At 46.7% G+C, this 16,980-nt stretch overlaps 1 protein-coding gene and 1 long non-coding RNA gene across 4 annotated transcripts in view; one reads left to right on the top strand and one right to left on the bottom strand.

Moving 5' to 3' along the window:
• The window catches only part of LOC125394476 (uncharacterized), a 184,542-nt gene that overhangs the window by 50,481 nt on the left and 117,081 nt on the right, over positions 1-16,980 (top strand). For all 3 annotated transcript variants that reach the window (XM_087910709.1, XM_087910711.1, XM_087910712.1), the window contains exons 12-14: positions 10,381-10,493; positions 10,868-11,000; positions 11,245-11,448. In XM_087910709.1, coding sequence (XP_087766835.1) covers positions 10,381-10,493; positions 10,868-11,000; positions 11,245-11,448 — 450 coding nt within the window. The remainder of the gene's footprint in view (positions 1-10,380; positions 10,494-10,867; positions 11,001-11,244; positions 11,449-16,980) is intronic.
• On the bottom strand, positions 10,287-14,177 carry LOC148123517 (uncharacterized). Its single transcript, XR_015738904.1, has 2 exons — positions 13,897-14,177; positions 10,287-11,434 (listed from the first exon to the last, which is right to left on the bottom strand). It is a non-coding gene; the product is annotated as an uncharacterized LOC148123517 (long non-coding RNA).

Genomic DNA, 16,980 nt, shown 5'->3' on the forward strand with positions numbered 1-16,980 from the left:
TGTTTAGTCCCAGAGAAAATCACCCAAAGATCTCTGTAAGCTATAATGCTGATTGGCCCGTTAGGTCAGGCTTCTTACTGACTAACTCTCACATCTTGATTAACCCATTTTTCTTATCTGTGTTAGCCATGTGGCTCAGTACCTTTTTCAGTGGGGCAGCTCACATCCTGCTGCTTCGGTGATCTGGGCAGGAGTGGGAGGAATCAACTTCCTCCTCCCCAGAATTCTCCTGCTCTCCTTGCATCATTTCCACTTCCTGTCTGGTTTTCCTTCCTACACCTCCTGCCTGGCCAATCAGCGTTTATTTAAAACATGATTGACAGAATACAGATAATTCTCCCACATCACTTCCCCCTCTTTTTATTTTTTTTTTAAAAAAAGGAAAATACCCATAATCCATTTTTTGGGAATGTGGACGTAGTATTTCAGGCTACTTCCTGCTGGTTGGAAGTAGCCTGCTGATAATCTTATGGGGACCTAAAGGATATTTAGAGTTATGATCCAGTCCTGACTGAAGTATTCTGTGAGTCTTGATCATCTCAGGCAGCAGTCTTGAACCTGTTCTGGATGAAGAACTCAGACATCTGGGCCATCTGTTCCTACCAGAGATTGCTCAGGTGGTCTCCCTTGGTCAAAGATGATTTTTCTTAACTTTGAATAAATCCAGAGCCTCTCATTTTCTGTGGAAACAAAAGCAAAATCTCTTCTCCAAAGTAACATACCTTTTGACTTCTATTGAACGGAGCTGGGATCCAGTGCAGGCTTTACTGTAAAGGCCGTGGGGCCGCCAAGGTGCTGTGTGCGCTCAAGCTGCTAGGCCCGCGCCACGAGGTGGGAAAAAGGCCCCACGTTGGGCACCAAATAATGGCGAATCAATCCCACACCAATTATGTTTTAAGGGGGTATTTATTTTGGGGGTAAAACTTGCATACACCATAAACCGTCAGGAAGGGAGCCTAGTCGCTAGAGCAGGAGCCGGGAGCAGGAGCCGGGAGCAGGAGCCGGGAGCAGGAGCCGGAACCCAAGCACCGGAACCAAGAGGCCGAGCTGAGCTTGCCACTGTTCTTTTAAAGAGAAATATACCACACCCCAGTGGGCTGGTATTTCATTGGCTATTGGCTGACGGAGCGGAAGGCGCTCCCGCAACACTGTGGGCTTGTGCTTCAACGACTATTGGCTGAAGCAGCGAAAGGTACTCCCGCAGCATCAATTAATTAATCACCCTCTACCTGACATTTCAGGTACCAACATCCGAGGCCCTGGGTGTGGTGACATGCTCCTGTAATCCCAGCACTTAGGAAGCAGAGGCAGGAGGATCAGAAGATCAAAGTCACCCTCTGCTACATAGCAAGTTCAAAACTGATCTGGGCTACATTGAGATCCTGTCTAAAAGGAAACAGGAGAAAAAAAGAAAAAGAAAACCTATGCCTGTAATCACAAATTTGTTCTCTCACTGGCTGAGAAAGCAGAGAGAGTTAAAGTCTCAGGGGCTAATGGGTTAAAGGAGGCCAACAAGAGCAAGAGAGGGATGGGGGACAGGGTGGGGTTAGATGTTTGAAAATGTGCAGAAGCAGTGAGGTCTTGGCGCCACTGGCCAGCAAGGGACCAGGGTTAGGAGTGCTGGTGGCACTTAAGGCCAAAAGAATTTACCTCTGTGGGACTGTGTGTGGCAAGCAGAGGCCTCACGGTGACTTGTCTAGGTGTCCAGCAGAAAGCCTAAGTTAAGGCAATTGTATGGGAAGCCATGTTGGAAATGGACGTGGGCAGACTCCCAGACTCCCGCTTGCTTTTGCTGGACCAGAGCAGACCAGAAAACTGACACTTTGACCTGAGCTCTGCTCCTCCTTGGTAGGGGAGGATGGGAACTCGGGTGGGATTGGTGTGGTCTTCTCTCATCAAAGCTGAGTTGAAGGCGGTCTCCCAAGTGTTAAAAAGAAGGGGAGGGAGGAAGCCAGGCGGTGTGGCTCCCACCTATCATCCCAGCACTAGGGAGACTGAAGACTGCAGCAGGAGGTTTACCAAGAATTCCCGGACAACCTGGGGTACAGGGTGAGTTCCAGGGCAACCTGGGGTACAGAGTGAGATACTGTATTAAGAGAAATGAGGGGAGAGAGGAAGGGAGAGGGAGAGAGGAGGAAGGGTAGAAAGGAAACTACTCCTCTGGCTATTTCCTGATTTATGAACATTATTCTTGGAATTGGCCAAAGACAGACAAATATGACCGCTGTATTTCAAGTTGATTTATGGTTGATAGATCATAAAGAGGCTTAGAATACTCATAAATGTTCAGATTCCAGAGTTGGAGCTTGAGACAGATAACACACACATCACATTACCTACCTACCTGCCTATTCTCTCCTCTCCTTCTCTCCTCCCCTCCCTCCCTCCCTCCTCCTCCCATTCCTCTCTCCCTTCCTGCCTCTCTTCCTTCAACAATTTTCTCCCATGCCTAGAATTGTGCTGGGCTCCAGGAATGGGTCCTACCCAGTCCTTGCCCCCGGGAGGCATCCTATTGAAAATGAATTAGATATGGACATACAAGTGTTTCTCTGATGTGTGAGCACCATGAAGGAAACGATGGAGGGACACACTCTGGTGGAAACGGCCTGAAAAAGAGCTTTCTGGGCAGGGTTGGAAGACAGCACTGTTTAAGAAAAGAAATTCTGAGTCAACAACTTTTTTTTCTGAGTTTTCTCACGAGTCAGAATTTGTGACCTCCGCAAGTATTTCTGTCTATACAGAATCAGGGCCTGCTTGGGCTCACAGTACCGGTCTGAATGTTGAGTATCAGTCTGGCGGGCTCAGGATTGGTAAACAGAGGCATCTGGGAGGTGTTGGAATGTGGGCATGGAACCGCGGCTTGGGTGCAGTTTTGCAAGCGTGTAACTGTCAAGCTCCCTTTAGCGTCTGTGTGTGGGTCAGCACTCAGGCTCTGAAGTTGGCAAGTGTCAGCTAAGCGCCACCAAGTATCTTTCTCAAGGGCGCTGGGCAGGAGGTGGATGAGCTGGGCGTTCTGACAGCTGTGAGAGAAGCAATCATTAGTTAATTGTAGCGGATCCTCGGTGGAAAAGCTGTGTCAGTAAAGCGTTCTTTAGGGTTTTCACTTTTGAATAAAATGATTTTTTTTTTTTTACAGTTCAAGGCTTACAGAAAAGTTGCATAGGCTTCTCCTGTCACTGGTATCTTACATTGCTACATTATTACAGCGCCTCTGTTAACCAAGGAACCCATCCTGGTGATATTGTCAGCTCAGCTGCAGGCAGATTTCACCCCCTTTCCCCTTTCCTCTCTGCTCCAGCCTTTTTCCAGGGCCCTCCTTTGTGTTCAGTTCTATCTGCCAGGTCTTGTCTTCCTTCACAGTTTCCCAATCTTTCCTTGTTTACCATGACCTTTAGGAGTTCTGGCCAGGCTAATTGTAGAAGGATCCTTAATATGAGCTTCTTTTTCTCACGGCCACAGTGTGTGTGTGTGTGTATGTGTGTGTGTGTGTGTGTGTGTGTGTGTGTGCGCGCGCGTGCGTGTTTGTAGGGGGGTAATCTCATGGCTACAGTGTATGTGTGTGTGTTTTGGGGGGGTAATCTCATGGCTACAGTGTATGTGTGTGTGTGGGAGAGTAATGTCATGACCACAGTGTGTGTGTGGGGGGGGTAATCTCATGGCCACAGTGTGTGTGTGTGTGTGGGGGGGTAATCTTATGACCACAGTGTATGTGTGTATGGTGGGAGGGGGAGTAATGTCATGATCACAGTGTGTGTCGAGGGGTGGGTAATCTCATGGGGACAGTGTGTCTGTTTGTGTGTGTATGTGTGTGAGATGGTGGGGGTAATCTCATGGCCACAGTGTGTGTGGGGGGTACTCTGATGACCACAGAGTCTGTGGGGGGCAGTGATTTCATGGCCACAATGAACCTGAAGCTCAGTGATTGGCTAGGCCGACTGGCCTGCAAGTACCAGAGTTTCTCCTGTCTCCACCTCCCCAGTGCTGGGATTGCAGGCATGTGTCACAGATTTTATACAGGTACTGAGGACTGAACCTATGTTTCCAAGTTTGCACAGTAAGTCTGTAAGAGAGAGGCTGCTTGTTTGTCCCAGCTGTCCCAAACTGAAACAACCACACAGAAACCATATTAAATCACTGCTTGTCCCATTAGCTCTAGCTTCTTATTGGCTGACTCTTGCATATTAATTTAACCCATTTCCATTAATCTGTGTATCGCCACATGGCTGTCTCTGGCGGGGCAACATGGTGTCACTCTGACTCTGCCCTTCTTTCTCCCATCATACAGCCTAGCTTTCCTCGCCTAGTTCTGTTCTTCCCTGCCATAGGCTCAAACAGTTCTTTATTTGTTAACCAACAAAGGCAACATATAGACAGAAGAACCTCACTCACCATTTCCCCTTTTCTGTTTAAACAAAAAGGAAGGCTTTAACTTTAACATAGTAAAATTACATATAACAAAACAGTTATCAAGCAAGAGTTAGAGTTACAATATTTATATCTACTTTATCTTTTAAACTAAGGAAAACTATAACTATAACTTCTTCAACTCCGTCAAAGACTCCAGAAGGATATGATATTACCTAAGTAAACAGGAAGCACATTGTAAGCAACTTCCAAAACTCTAAAATTGACAGAAACATCTCGCTGCCTGGACAGTCACCTAAAGTTCTTCTGTATTGCTGGGAACATCCATCTTCAGCCTACAGGTCCATAATGTCCAGCAGACTTTTCCATGAAGTAGGAAATTTCAAAGACAGTTCCACCCATATTGACAGTTTGTCAATCACTTTCTTCTGTGTCCTGAATGTCCAGTTCATCCAGTAGTTCAGGCAAGAGCAGTTTCTTGCCCAAATGGCTAAGTAACTTCGTAAGGAGCCTCTTCGATGCCCATCTTCTTCTTGAAGGAGATTGGTGCTGCCAGGAGCAGATGTGTCTCACTGTTATGAAAAGTCCTAAGTTCTTAAAACATTTTAAATGCCATATTCTGAAGGTCTCTGAAAGATTTGAAGAATAACCTATCTAACTGAAATATATCTCTATATCAAGGCCCCGAGGGGTTGCAGCTTTTGGCAACTGCTTGTGTTCTGATTCACGCCACTCAAGCACCGCACTTACGAGGGAAATTTAAAAACAACTCAGAAAAGAGCAAATCAGGCAGGCAGAGACTGTCCTGAGCCTGTGGAGCTGGGGAGGTGTGGGGTTTAATTGAACTGCTGGCTCCACACACAGGGCACAGGCTGCAGCTGAGGGAGGGCTTGTGCCTAGCCGAGCTGACGGCAGGCAGCTGAGTGGGGGGGAAGGGATGGCTCTACAACCAAACGTTGGGTGCCAGATGAAGACGTAAGTCACAAACAATCCCACACCAGTTTGGAATTATGATTAATAGAATGGTTATTTATTCAAAGGGGAAAAAGCTTACAGATTACCGTCCCAAACAACAGCCCCTCTGCGCGATCAGGCAAGGAATCTAGGAGCCGGAAGCAGAGCCGGAAGCCAGAGAGAGAGAGCAGAGGACAGCTGCTGCTTTTTTAAAGAGAGAGAGACCACACCCCAGTGGCTGATATCTCAGTGGCTATTGGCTGAAGGAGCGGAAGGAGCTCCCTCAGCATCTATCTAGAAAACCTAACTAACATGAACACAAGCTTGACTATTTTGAATGATTATCTATTAACCTATATTTCTTAATTATACATTACATTTCTAAATGAGCTGGACAAACACAATGCCTTAAACAAGGTCAGAAATACATATACACAGTATAACAAAATTGACCTTAAATTTGTACCAATAAACCAAGATCCATACCAATGCAAATCTCTGTAGCATATCCCCTTTTAAATGTAACATTTATAGACAATATTTAGGAATATAGGTGTAGTTCTGTCCAAACTTCTTCCTGCTGTTTATTGGATGAAGTCATTTTTGAGGGGTGTTCAAGGCAACCTTTCAGGGGTTCTTGGTCCATCAAACCATATTAGTCTGGAAGCAATCCACAGGTTCTCATCCTCTGTGGAAACAAAAGAAGAACCTCTTTTCCAAAGTAACGCATCTTTAGATTCAAATTTTGAATTCAAGATACCTTTGAAATATATATGTTTGCTTAACTTTTGAGGCCAGCATGGGCTATATAATGAACTCCAGACCAGCCTCGGCTGCATGGTGAGATCTTGTCTCAAAAATAAAACACACAAGTAAACAAAATCAAAAACCAGACCTACAGGTTATGTGTGTGGTTCAGTGGTAGAGTACTTGATTGATATTTTCAAGACCTGGGGAAATGGGAGAAGAGATGGACCTTCTTTCTCTCCTCTCCTCTCCTCTCCTCTCCTCTCCTCTCCTCTCCTCTCCTCTCCTCTCTTCTTCCTTCCTTCCATTCTTTTCTTTCTTTTTTGGTTTTCCGAGACAGGGTTTCTCTGTGTAAGCCTGGCTGTCCTGGAACTCTCTGTGGACCATGCTGGCCTTGAACTCTGAGATTTGCCTGCCTCTGCCTCCCAAGTACTAGGATTGGAATTTGCTGAAGGGATCCTGCTTTCCTTAAGTGTTGTTGGGAGGCTGCTTGTTGGTTCCTGGCTACTCAGCCCCAAAATAATCACACAGAAACTATATTATTTTAATCACTGTTTGACCCATTAGCTCTAGCTTCTTATTGGCTAACACTTATACCTTAATTTAACCCATTTCTAGTAATCTGTGTATCGCCACGTAGCTGTGGTTTACCGGCTAAAGTTTTAGTATGTCTGTCTGTGGCAGCAGCTCCATGGTTTCTCTCTGATTCCATCCTCTTTCTCCCAGCATACAGCCTAGCTTTCCTCGCCTAGCTCTGTTCTGCCCCGCCATAGACTCAAAACATTTTCTTTATTAACCAATGGTACTCACAGCATACAGAGGGGAATTCCACATCACTTAAGTGTGTGTTATATTACAATAGATACAGAAATAAAATTTTCCAGCGCAGAGGATGCCAAGGAAGCAGCACATCCTCTATACCAGTCACCAATGGGCATCCTGGTCCCCCTGTGTATTCTGACATGGATTTTTGTGCCTGGGTATCTCTAATGTTTACAATGATGCTATCACAGCTTGACTTTATCTTCTATTAGCCATTATCACCAAAGGCTGACCTTTCTTTTCAATGTAATTCTAATTCTGTATTGACTTCAAGGTCTGGAGTTTGGAAATAAAGAAACACATCAGGTTTTCTTATTATTGTTACTTGATGGTGATGTATGATTGACATGATCCTGAATCATATGAACCATAGTTTTTTATTAGTTTTTATTCGTCTTTGACAATGATGAAGCATATAGTCTTGACTGAACAAGGGAAGAACCAGCCGGGCTATGCTGTCATCGGGAGCCCACAACCTGCTTGTCAGTTCAGTGTCGTGTGCCACCTCCCTAAGGAAACACACTTTAAACTGGCTCGATACAGAGATTTTCTTCTGATGATGATGCTTAAGATAAAGTTTAAACAGGAAGCTCATGAAGTGATGCATGGCAGGAAGTACCACATTCTGGCTACAGAACCGGTGAGCAGTGGTGGAGCCTTCACCCGTGCTCAGTGGCCATGCAGCAGAGATACCCTGCCTATCACTTCTCTGGATTGACTCAGAGATGGTGGGAGGCAGTCAGTACGAGGCCCACCCAGTATGGGACATGGCAATACCCAAAAGCAAGATCAGCAAAATACAGGACTTTTTCTTGGTGCTTTCCATCAAATTCAATAGAATATTTATTTTTAAAAATAAATATTTTTCTGGGGGTGGAGAGATAGTTCAAAGGTTAAGAACACTGGCTGCTCTTCCGGAGGACCTGGGTTCATTTCAGTATCCACATGGAGGCTCACAACCGCTATAACTCTAGTTCCAAGGCACCCAGTGACCTCTTCTAGCCTCCAAGAACACCAGGCACACACATGCTATACCGACTTCCATGCAGGCAAAACACCCATATGCATAAAAATAAAATAAATCTCATTAAAAATAAATAAATATTTTTGGGCCAGCAAGATGGCTCAGTGGGTAAAATTGATTTGCCACAAAAATGTGATGACCCAAGTTCTGTCACTGGAGCCCATGGTGGAAAGAACTGACCGCTAAAAGCTATCCTATATCACACACACACACACACACACACACACACGCACTAAGACATACATGTGCCCATGTCATAGAGCTATACATCATGCATGTGCACAAATACTCACTTAAAAATATTTAAAGTAAATACTGTTGAATGATAGTGGGGATGCGTATTTATCAAGGGAAATTAGGAAATATAGAAAAGTATAAAGAAGGAAAAAACCTTGACTTTATAATCTGAAGCAGCACCATTTAAATGTTCCTTTTACATCCTGGCTACAAGGATATTCGGAGGATGCACACTCATAAGCGGTGGACGCTTGAGAATGAGGAAATGTGTAATAGACCTTTCCTCAAATTTTTATTCCCATTCTACTTTCCAGCCCACTGTTTTTGCCAACTCTTAAGAAGGAAGTGAGTTCGGCAGTCAGTAGAAATTCCAAACTCAAGATTCATGAGCTCAGCCATCTTGGAAAACAGCCTGTCACAGGCAGCGTCAAGGGCAAAGATCTGCCTCTTGGGAAGAAAGAGCAAACACAGACAGTGGCAGTGGTGTCGTGGACACTCTGATCTGCCTTGGCTTCCCAGCAGGTCTACTGCTCCCGAGGAGTGTTTTCCTGGGCTTTGAACATTTCCTGTGGTTGGGTCTTTTTTCCTGGAGGGTGCTGCACCGTCTCTTCCTTCTTGCTTCCTTCCTGGCAATCCACTGGCCCAGTATCCCCTGGTGCTTTATTTGATCCTCCTTTCAAGTGTCTTTCACTGTCGTCTGATGTCACTTTTCACTCTGGTAATTTTTGAAGCAACTGAAAAAGTCACAATCCTCTCAGAGAAAGGATGTGGCTCAGAGCTTCCCTTCTGGGTAGGTGTTGAGCTGTAGCTGGGAATACTACAGGTTCAGCAGGGAAATGAGTCTCACATGCAGCCTTGGAAACTGCGTCCGTTAAACGTAAGTCGTCTGTCGGACATGGTAAAACACAATGGTGAGGGATCAAATGAATTGGAAATTACGCCTTCTTCTCCTGGACTGAACATCTGGTTATAGATAGGAAGCGCGGGGCTGATGGGCAACTCTGTTCCTTGGAGTCCTTGGGCAGCTCTGTCTGTCCAAGTGTGACTGCCGTACCTGAGATGGCGTGGCCTGAAACAGCTCAGCTGTCACATTCCTGTTCTAAGGAGGAGGGCCCAAATAGCCATTTCCTCATTTACTACAGCAACAGAGTATTCATCCTGGCATTTGGCCTCTCAGACGAGTGTGATGTTTCCAAGCCTCACCTACTGGTTACCGTAACCCTGTGAGTAAATGAATGGGGAAAGGAAGGAGAGAGGGTCAAAGTCCAGCCATATTGCAGCTTCCGGGAACCCACGTCTTTGGGCTATTCCCAGAAGCTGCAGTATGGCCTGGAAATGTCACGTTCATCTGAACGGCCACGTGCCAGGGTAGATAGTCTGTTGCTGGAGTCAAGGAGGACAATGGGTATTTGGAACACTCGGAGGACTCTGCCATCCCATGAACCAGATGCTAGCATCCACATAACTCAGCCAGGTTTCCACCTCTGCCACTGGGTCACTATGGAGGGTCAAGGGCAGGTCACTAACAGCACCTCCTCCACAGTTGTCCCTTGGGAGCCGCGGTACATGACCGGACCCTTCTGAGCACCAGGAAGGAGGAGTGCGTCAGACACCCACAAACCACACATCTACAAGAGGCCTGACAGGGGCTCTTACTAAACCTGGAGCTTGTCAGTCTAGACGATCCCATAGGCCCCTTGTTCAATAAGCGCCATTGTCTCAAAAAAAACGAAGGGGTGGTGGTGGTGAAGTGACCGAAGGAGACAGCTGCAGTTTCTGGCGGCCTCTGCAGGCAGGTGCAGACGTGGACACACACACACACACACACACACACACACACACACACACACATGTGCGCGCGCGAGAGAGAACGAGAGCGAGAGAGAGAGAGAGAGCTCATATATGTTCTTGAAAAATGTTCTATCAAATATTTTTTTCATGAAGTGAACCACATAAAAGACAAGAAATGGAGTGGTTTTTATATAAAAGATGTCAATAAAACAAAGATTTTTTTTCCTGACATAAACAGTTACCCCCTCATTTAGTGTAATCTAGATGAGATTCTAGATTGAATCTAGTGAAATCTAGATTTTCATATGCTGATTAGGATTAAGACACGTTTACAACACATCTGCTGTGCTTTGGATCGTGACATTTACTTTTTGGTGACCTGTGATTTTGTTGGCATCATAAATGTTTACAAAAATTGAGCTAATACTGTTTTCTGACAGAATGAAAACGTGGAGGATGAGGGTCTTTCGGTGGAACCAAGCGGCAGTAACCTTGCGAAGACACATCTCAGCCAAAGCTCTGATAGGTCTCTCAAGCAGAAGACAGAGACGGGGTAATGACATCTGCGGGCTGGTGATTCATGGAAGTGGGTTTAAAACTGCGCGGAAATTTGAGTGACCGATGTGTGTGTAGTTTATATGTTACCTCAAAAACATTTGAAGTCAGAATGAAAGCAGAACTAGGAACAAGGGTCAGGTATCTGAATTCCTGTCTCTCCCAGGACCATGGCTTTCCAAGGGGGTGGTTGCTCAGTGAAATGCTCTCTGTGTTACGCATATGGGCAGTTGTTTTCCTTCCGGTGCCATTCTGAAGAGGAGCTGTCTATGGCAAAGCCCCTTCAGTTTGGCCACGCGCCCTGTGGGATGTGCGGGGTTTCTGAGCAGCTTTGGGAGGGGACGCGCTCACCCTGTTTCTTCCGTGCTAAAGAAGCAGCTATGCTATGACCCTGCAACTGCTGGGCTTGAGCGACGGGACTGAGCCTGAGCCGGATCCTGTCCTGATGAGAGGGGCCTACTTCTCCTTCCTGTGTCTGCGTCACCTGCACATCCGGGAGCTACAGGTGCAGGCGTGATGGCACCCCCGGCTCCATGCAATGGAGATCGCCTAGAACAGGGGCATTCCTATCTTTAATAGCAATGCGTTCGCTCTTAATTATTGTGTATGTGTGAAATCAGTCCATCCAGGGATGGTGGCTTCCTTTCTCCGCAGTAGGGCTGCGCCCTTCAAGTCCCCGTCAGGTTCTGCTCGGTAGGGCTGGGCAAAGCGCAGGGCAGTGTCCTGATGCCATTCTTCCTCTGTCCCAGCGTGTCTGTCTGGGAGTTCTTAACTACTTCAGATCCGTTGAGCGGACTTTGACGATCAACACTTCAGGCCTTACCTTGGTTTCGGGGAAGCTGGTCCCCACCATAGGAGATAATTCCTGGGTAAATATGGCAAAAGGAGGCTTGGGCACCTCGCAAGGCCTAGGAGCTCACCACTACGTCCATGGGACACCTGCTGAACACAAGGTAAGCTATTCAGTTGAGTTTTTATGCCCCCCAATTAGTGTGTCTTTCAGACATTTCCTTAGCACTACCATCGGTTAAAACAGTGGAGCAAGAGTTGGGGAGTCACAATAAGCAAACTAAGCCTGGTGGAGAGCGACCATTTAGAGGTAGGAACTGAGGGGTGGGGACCAACAGACAAGAGAGGGCAATGAGGGGCCATGTGAAAATGCTCAAAGCATATTGTGTATCTATATAAAAAGCACAGTGAAACCCATTATTGGTACAATTAATGTGTGGTAATAAAGATACAGAGAAAGAGGAAGTGATGGTAAGGACTGCTAAACCTGGTGGCCAGAGCTGAGCGTGGTGACAATGGCTGTGATCACAGCCTGTGAGAGCTGAGCAGAAGGGACTTGCGCTGTGAGTGCAGGGAGACCTTGTCTCAGAGCCTAGCTAATGAACAGGCCAGCCCTGACAGTGACCGCTTGAGAGCAGGCGCAGCCACATCAGGAAGGAAGGAGCCGGACCCTTGGGTGGCTGGCTTCAGAGTGACAGAGAGTGACAAGTGCTTCCCTCTCCTGGCCCATGTGTCTCACCAGATCCTTCCAAGACACTCTCGGACAATATACCACATACCTTTCTGATCTCAAGCCCTTTAAAGTAATAGTAGATTAAGCCAAGTGTGTTCATGCCTGACTAGAATCCTCGCACTTGGAAGTCCAGGTAGAAACATCTAGAGTTCGAGGTCATCTTTAGCTATGTGACTGGGGCCAGATCTGGCTACATGAAGCTTTCTAATTCCTGTTTCCCAGAAGGTGCTAGATGAAGCAGTGTCTCCTAGACACCCGTAGTACTGCATAGGTGAGGCCCAGGGGCATGAGTCTGAGTCCATCCTGGGTTGCATAGTGGGACCATCTCAAAAATGAAGAATTTGAAGACCAGCAAGATGGCTCATTGGGTAAAGGTGCTTGCCTTCAAGAATTACAACCTGAGTATAATCCCTAGAACCAACATGGTGGAAGGAAAACGTTACACCTGCAGGTTGACCTCTGACCTCTGTACTTGTGATGTGTGTGTGTGCATTTACACACTCACTGTGGCATGAACACCCATGCATGCCCATACAATAAATAAGTGTCTTAAAAATGAATTAAACAATTTAAGAAAAATGAAATTAGATTGACAAACATGGACAGGCTCCAAAGCTACAGAGAAACCCTGTCTCAAAAAAAACCAAGACAAATTAATTAATTAATTAATTAATAATTAATTAAAAAGGCAAACGTGAAAAATAAGACTTGTTTAGCTTAGGACAGGTCATATTTTGGACTTCGGTCCCTAACATAGCCTGCTGCACCCGTCAGACAGGGAATTCTGTTAACTGCGGCTTCTCATGGAGAGTCTAGACCGCTGTCTCTGTGCCATAGAGGCATATGAGAGCAGTATACATAATGTCTAGTTTCCTAGTAGTTACATTTAAAACATGTAAAGAAATGTGTGAAATTAATTTTAATACAACCCATGTAACCCCATGTACAAGAGACATTTTTCTCACATGTAATCAGTATTTTAAAAAATCAGTGGTGAAATAGGGCACACACTTTTGTCTGAAGTCTTTAGAATCTGGGACATATTGTCCACAGAAAGTGCATTGGCTTGGGGCTGCCACGTCGGGCAGTGCAGCTCTGGATACTGGGGAATATTTCATTTTCTTCACCCAGTCACGTAGAGTTTCCCACTCAATATCCAGGGCAGCATTCTCCTGACCTTTCATGAGCTCTTGTACCTCCTCACCACTCACGACACTCAGACTTCTGCCCTGACCACTTCGCTCTTCGGGTCCCTTACTCCTTTGAGCTCAATCATAGCCCCGACTGGCTTACTGCTCCATGGACCTGTGGAAGAGGCTCAAGACTCTCTTCAAACAAACACCTGTGCAGCGCAAGTGCATCTTCCTCTTTCCCATATTGATCCCACCACCACTGTCATGTCCTGTAGTCAGGTTTTGGGGTCACAGTTCACAAATACCAACACAGAGACTTAGTAATTATGTTCCTAACTAGCTCTTATAACTTAAATGAATATTTTTATTAATCTACATTTTATCACTTTGTGTTATGTCTCTTCTATCTTGCACCTCCTGTTTCCTCTCCGTCTCTCCGGGCATCTCTCTTGCACCTTGATTCCTCCTTCTCTTCCTCTCTCTCCCTGGAAATTCCGTCTATACCTCCTGCCTAGCTATCTGCCATTCAGCTTTTTATTACACCAATCACAGCAATACACCTTCACATAGTGTGCAACTATCCCCTAACAAAAAAAAGAAGGCCCTCTCCCACTTTGTTTGTTCTGAGCTGGAGTGAGGAATAGAAAGAAATAAAGTGGGGGAGACAAGATGCCTTAGTTAGGGTTTCTACTGCCGTGACCACTACAACTCTTATAAAGGAAAACATTTAAGTTGAGGTGGCTTACATTTTCAGAGGTTTAGTCCATTATCATCATGGTGAGACTTGGCAGCATGCAGGCAGACACGGTGCTGGAGATGGAGCTGAGAACTCTACATCTTGACTTACAGGCAGCAAGAAGTGAACTGAACTACTGGGTGTGACTTGAGCATATATGAGACCCCCCACTGTGGCAAACTTCTTCCAACAAGCCTCATCTACTCCAACAAAGCCACACCTCCTAATAGTGCCACTCCCTATGAGCATATGGGTGCCAACTATATCCAAACTACCACAAGAGACAAATACCATCCTCCCCTGCTAACTGTAGGACTAGCATCTTAGGGCTTTACAGAATGTCATTTCTGTTCTCCGATAAATGATACGCATCAGACTAAAACCACTCCCAGCTGCTGTTGTTTAATGTGAGACTCACCAGGCAGGACCTTCTGTCAGGTCTTTAATAGAACCAAATATTTACATTAGGATATCTAGCCCTGGGGATGGGGGAAAAGGGCACAGATGCTAATCCACTGTGTTCATCTCATCAAGTCCAGGAAGGAAACTGCAGGGACAAGACAAGCTAGTTTATTGGGTGTGGGTCATGCTCCTAAGATGGAAGCTTTCTCCCCAGCACATTTGTTGGGTCCCTGTTTTAATCCCGCAAGGAAAGTTTTGGACTTTAATATTAATGATTGTTTACTTAACAGTTGTGCTAGCCAGAGAAGTCTTCTACGGTCTCTCAGAGCCATCTTGTCGTCGTCTTATGTGCCTATATAACATGGCAGGGTAGAAGGAGCCCCACCTGAGAGACAGTAGGCTTCTCCTAGTAGTGAACCTTGCCTGTGGCTCCTCAGTCATGGGAACCTGACGCCCCACGCTGGGTTCAGGGTGTGTTGCAACTTGGTGTATGGCCAGCAGAAGGCTTTGGAGAGGAAGTGGTGGGAGGTGAGGCCTCTAGACAGAGTGAGCCAGACCACTGGGGGCTTGGCTGTCCTAAGGTAATGGGAACTGGAGGATTTTAAAGAGAATACCTCCTCTGGCTTTGCAAGTTTCTCGGGGGCTGCCCAGATATAAACACGCTCGCTATCTTGCTGGACGTCCTCGATGAGTTTCCTTTTCCTCACAAGATGAAGTCCGGGTTTCTTGGTGACATTTACAAGGCTGAGCGTATTCTGGGCCCTGCCAAACTTTTCGACCTCATTTCCTTCTGCTGCCTTTAGACTCTCCATGAGGTAGGGCCAGACCCTCCTCTGTCTATACAGAGCCATCCAGGCCTCCGGGCGCCTCTGCCACTCTCCCGTTCTCTCCTTGGCAAACATGTATTCTGACTCAAGAGTCCATTCCTAAAATATCTCCGGGAAACCCTTCTTTATATCTCTGTGAAGAACGACGGCTTCATCTAATGGCTTGTCAGCTTGTCACAGGATCCAGCACAGAGCTGTGCCCCACTGCTGGCTTATCTGTCCCCATAGGCTGTGAGCCAGTGCTTCCTTCCTTCCTCCCACAAGTATGTGACAAAGAGCTAAACTAGGCTCTATCCTGGGCACAGGGGTACAGCGGCACACAAAGCTAGCACAAGTTCTCACCATAAGGAAACTTACCACCCAACAAGAGACATTGAAAAGCATACAGTGTGTATCAAATATCGGGTGAGGTGGCACTCAGGTTTCCCTAGGCCCTTCCTGACTCTTGCAGTTAAGTGGGCCTGTGACTCGCTTTGAGCTGTGAGCAGAAATGGCAGGCGTCGGTGTCAGTCCAGAGCATTAGAAGCTGCTCCGCACCCTGTGGCTGTCTCCCCCTGCTTCAGCCAGTAGAAGGCGATGGCCGGCCACGTGAGAAGATGGAAACACTGCCGTCCTTGGTTGCTGGTCTAGTGCGAAGGCCCAGAGAGCCGCTGGTCCTGCAATGGCTCTCTAGGAGTGAGAAATTCACTTCTGCCTCTGTGCTTTAGAGCTATTGACCATGGGGTAATGTAGTCTCTGTGGACAACTGAGGATTGTGACGGTGCAATGGAGAACCGAGAGCACTCGAGTGGGGTAGTGGATGCCCCGGTGAATGTGGAGTGGGCAGTGGATGCCCCCAGTGAATGTGGAGTTTTTAGTCTGATGTCTATTGTTTATGGGAGAATGGAAATGACAAACTGCAAAGCCCCAAGATGCTAGTCCTACAGTTAGCAGAGGAGGATGGTATTTATCTTCTGTGGATGCTTCTGATAAACATGGAGTGTTAGCAGAGGAGGATGGTATTTGTCTTCTGTGGATGCTTCTGGTAAACGTGGAGTGGGGTGGTGGATGCTCCCGTGAACGTGGAGTGGGTGGTGGATGCCCCTAGTGAACGTGGAGTGGGCAGTGGATGCTCCCATGAACGTGGAGTAGGCGGCGGATGCCCCCAGTGAACGTGAAGTGGGTGGTGGATGCCCCCGGTGAACGTGGAGTGGGTGGTGGATGCCCCCGGTGAGGAGGTGAAGGGGAAAGTCTTACAAAGGAGGCACTATGGGAGGGAAGACTTGAAGTAACTCAGGAAGCAATCCGACTTATGGGGAGAGTGCCTAGCAGAGGGAAGGTCAATGCAGAGGCCCCAAGCAGGGCTGTGCCCAGCTCACTGCAGGACCATCGAGAAGTTCAGTGTGACCAGAGTGGACAAAGGGAAAAACAGCAAGCAATGAGGCTTAAGAGGTAGAGGAAGATTCTACCTGGCTTTGAGAGCCATGGCAAGGATTTTGACTTGATCTCCTTGTAGGGTTTAAACAGAATCTTGAAGCGATTTGACTTTCACGTCATTGTTTATTCTGTTGATTTAGGGACACTATTCCAGGGCTTTGCAATGAGCCACGATAGGAGACTGCTTCATTAATCAACTTTGAGACAATATGTCTGGAAAACAGCCAGCAACAATGACAGATTCTGGGGCCAAAGAGATGGCTCAGTGGCTAAGAGCTTTCGTTGCTCTTGTGGAGGCTCTGGGTCCAGTCCCCAGCACCCACATGCTGCCTTATACCATCTGTAACTCCAGTTCCAGGGGATCTGATGCCCTCTTCGGGTCTCCACTAGCACCAGGCACAGAGTACATATACATACATGTAGGCAAAAACATTCACACAAAATAAAAA

Source organism: Myodes glareolus, chromosome 1, assembly GCF_982192425.1.
Source record: "Myodes glareolus chromosome 1, mMyoGla1.1, whole genome shotgun sequence".
Classification (NCBI taxonomy): domain Eukaryota; kingdom Metazoa; phylum Chordata; class Mammalia; order Rodentia; family Cricetidae; genus Myodes; species Myodes glareolus.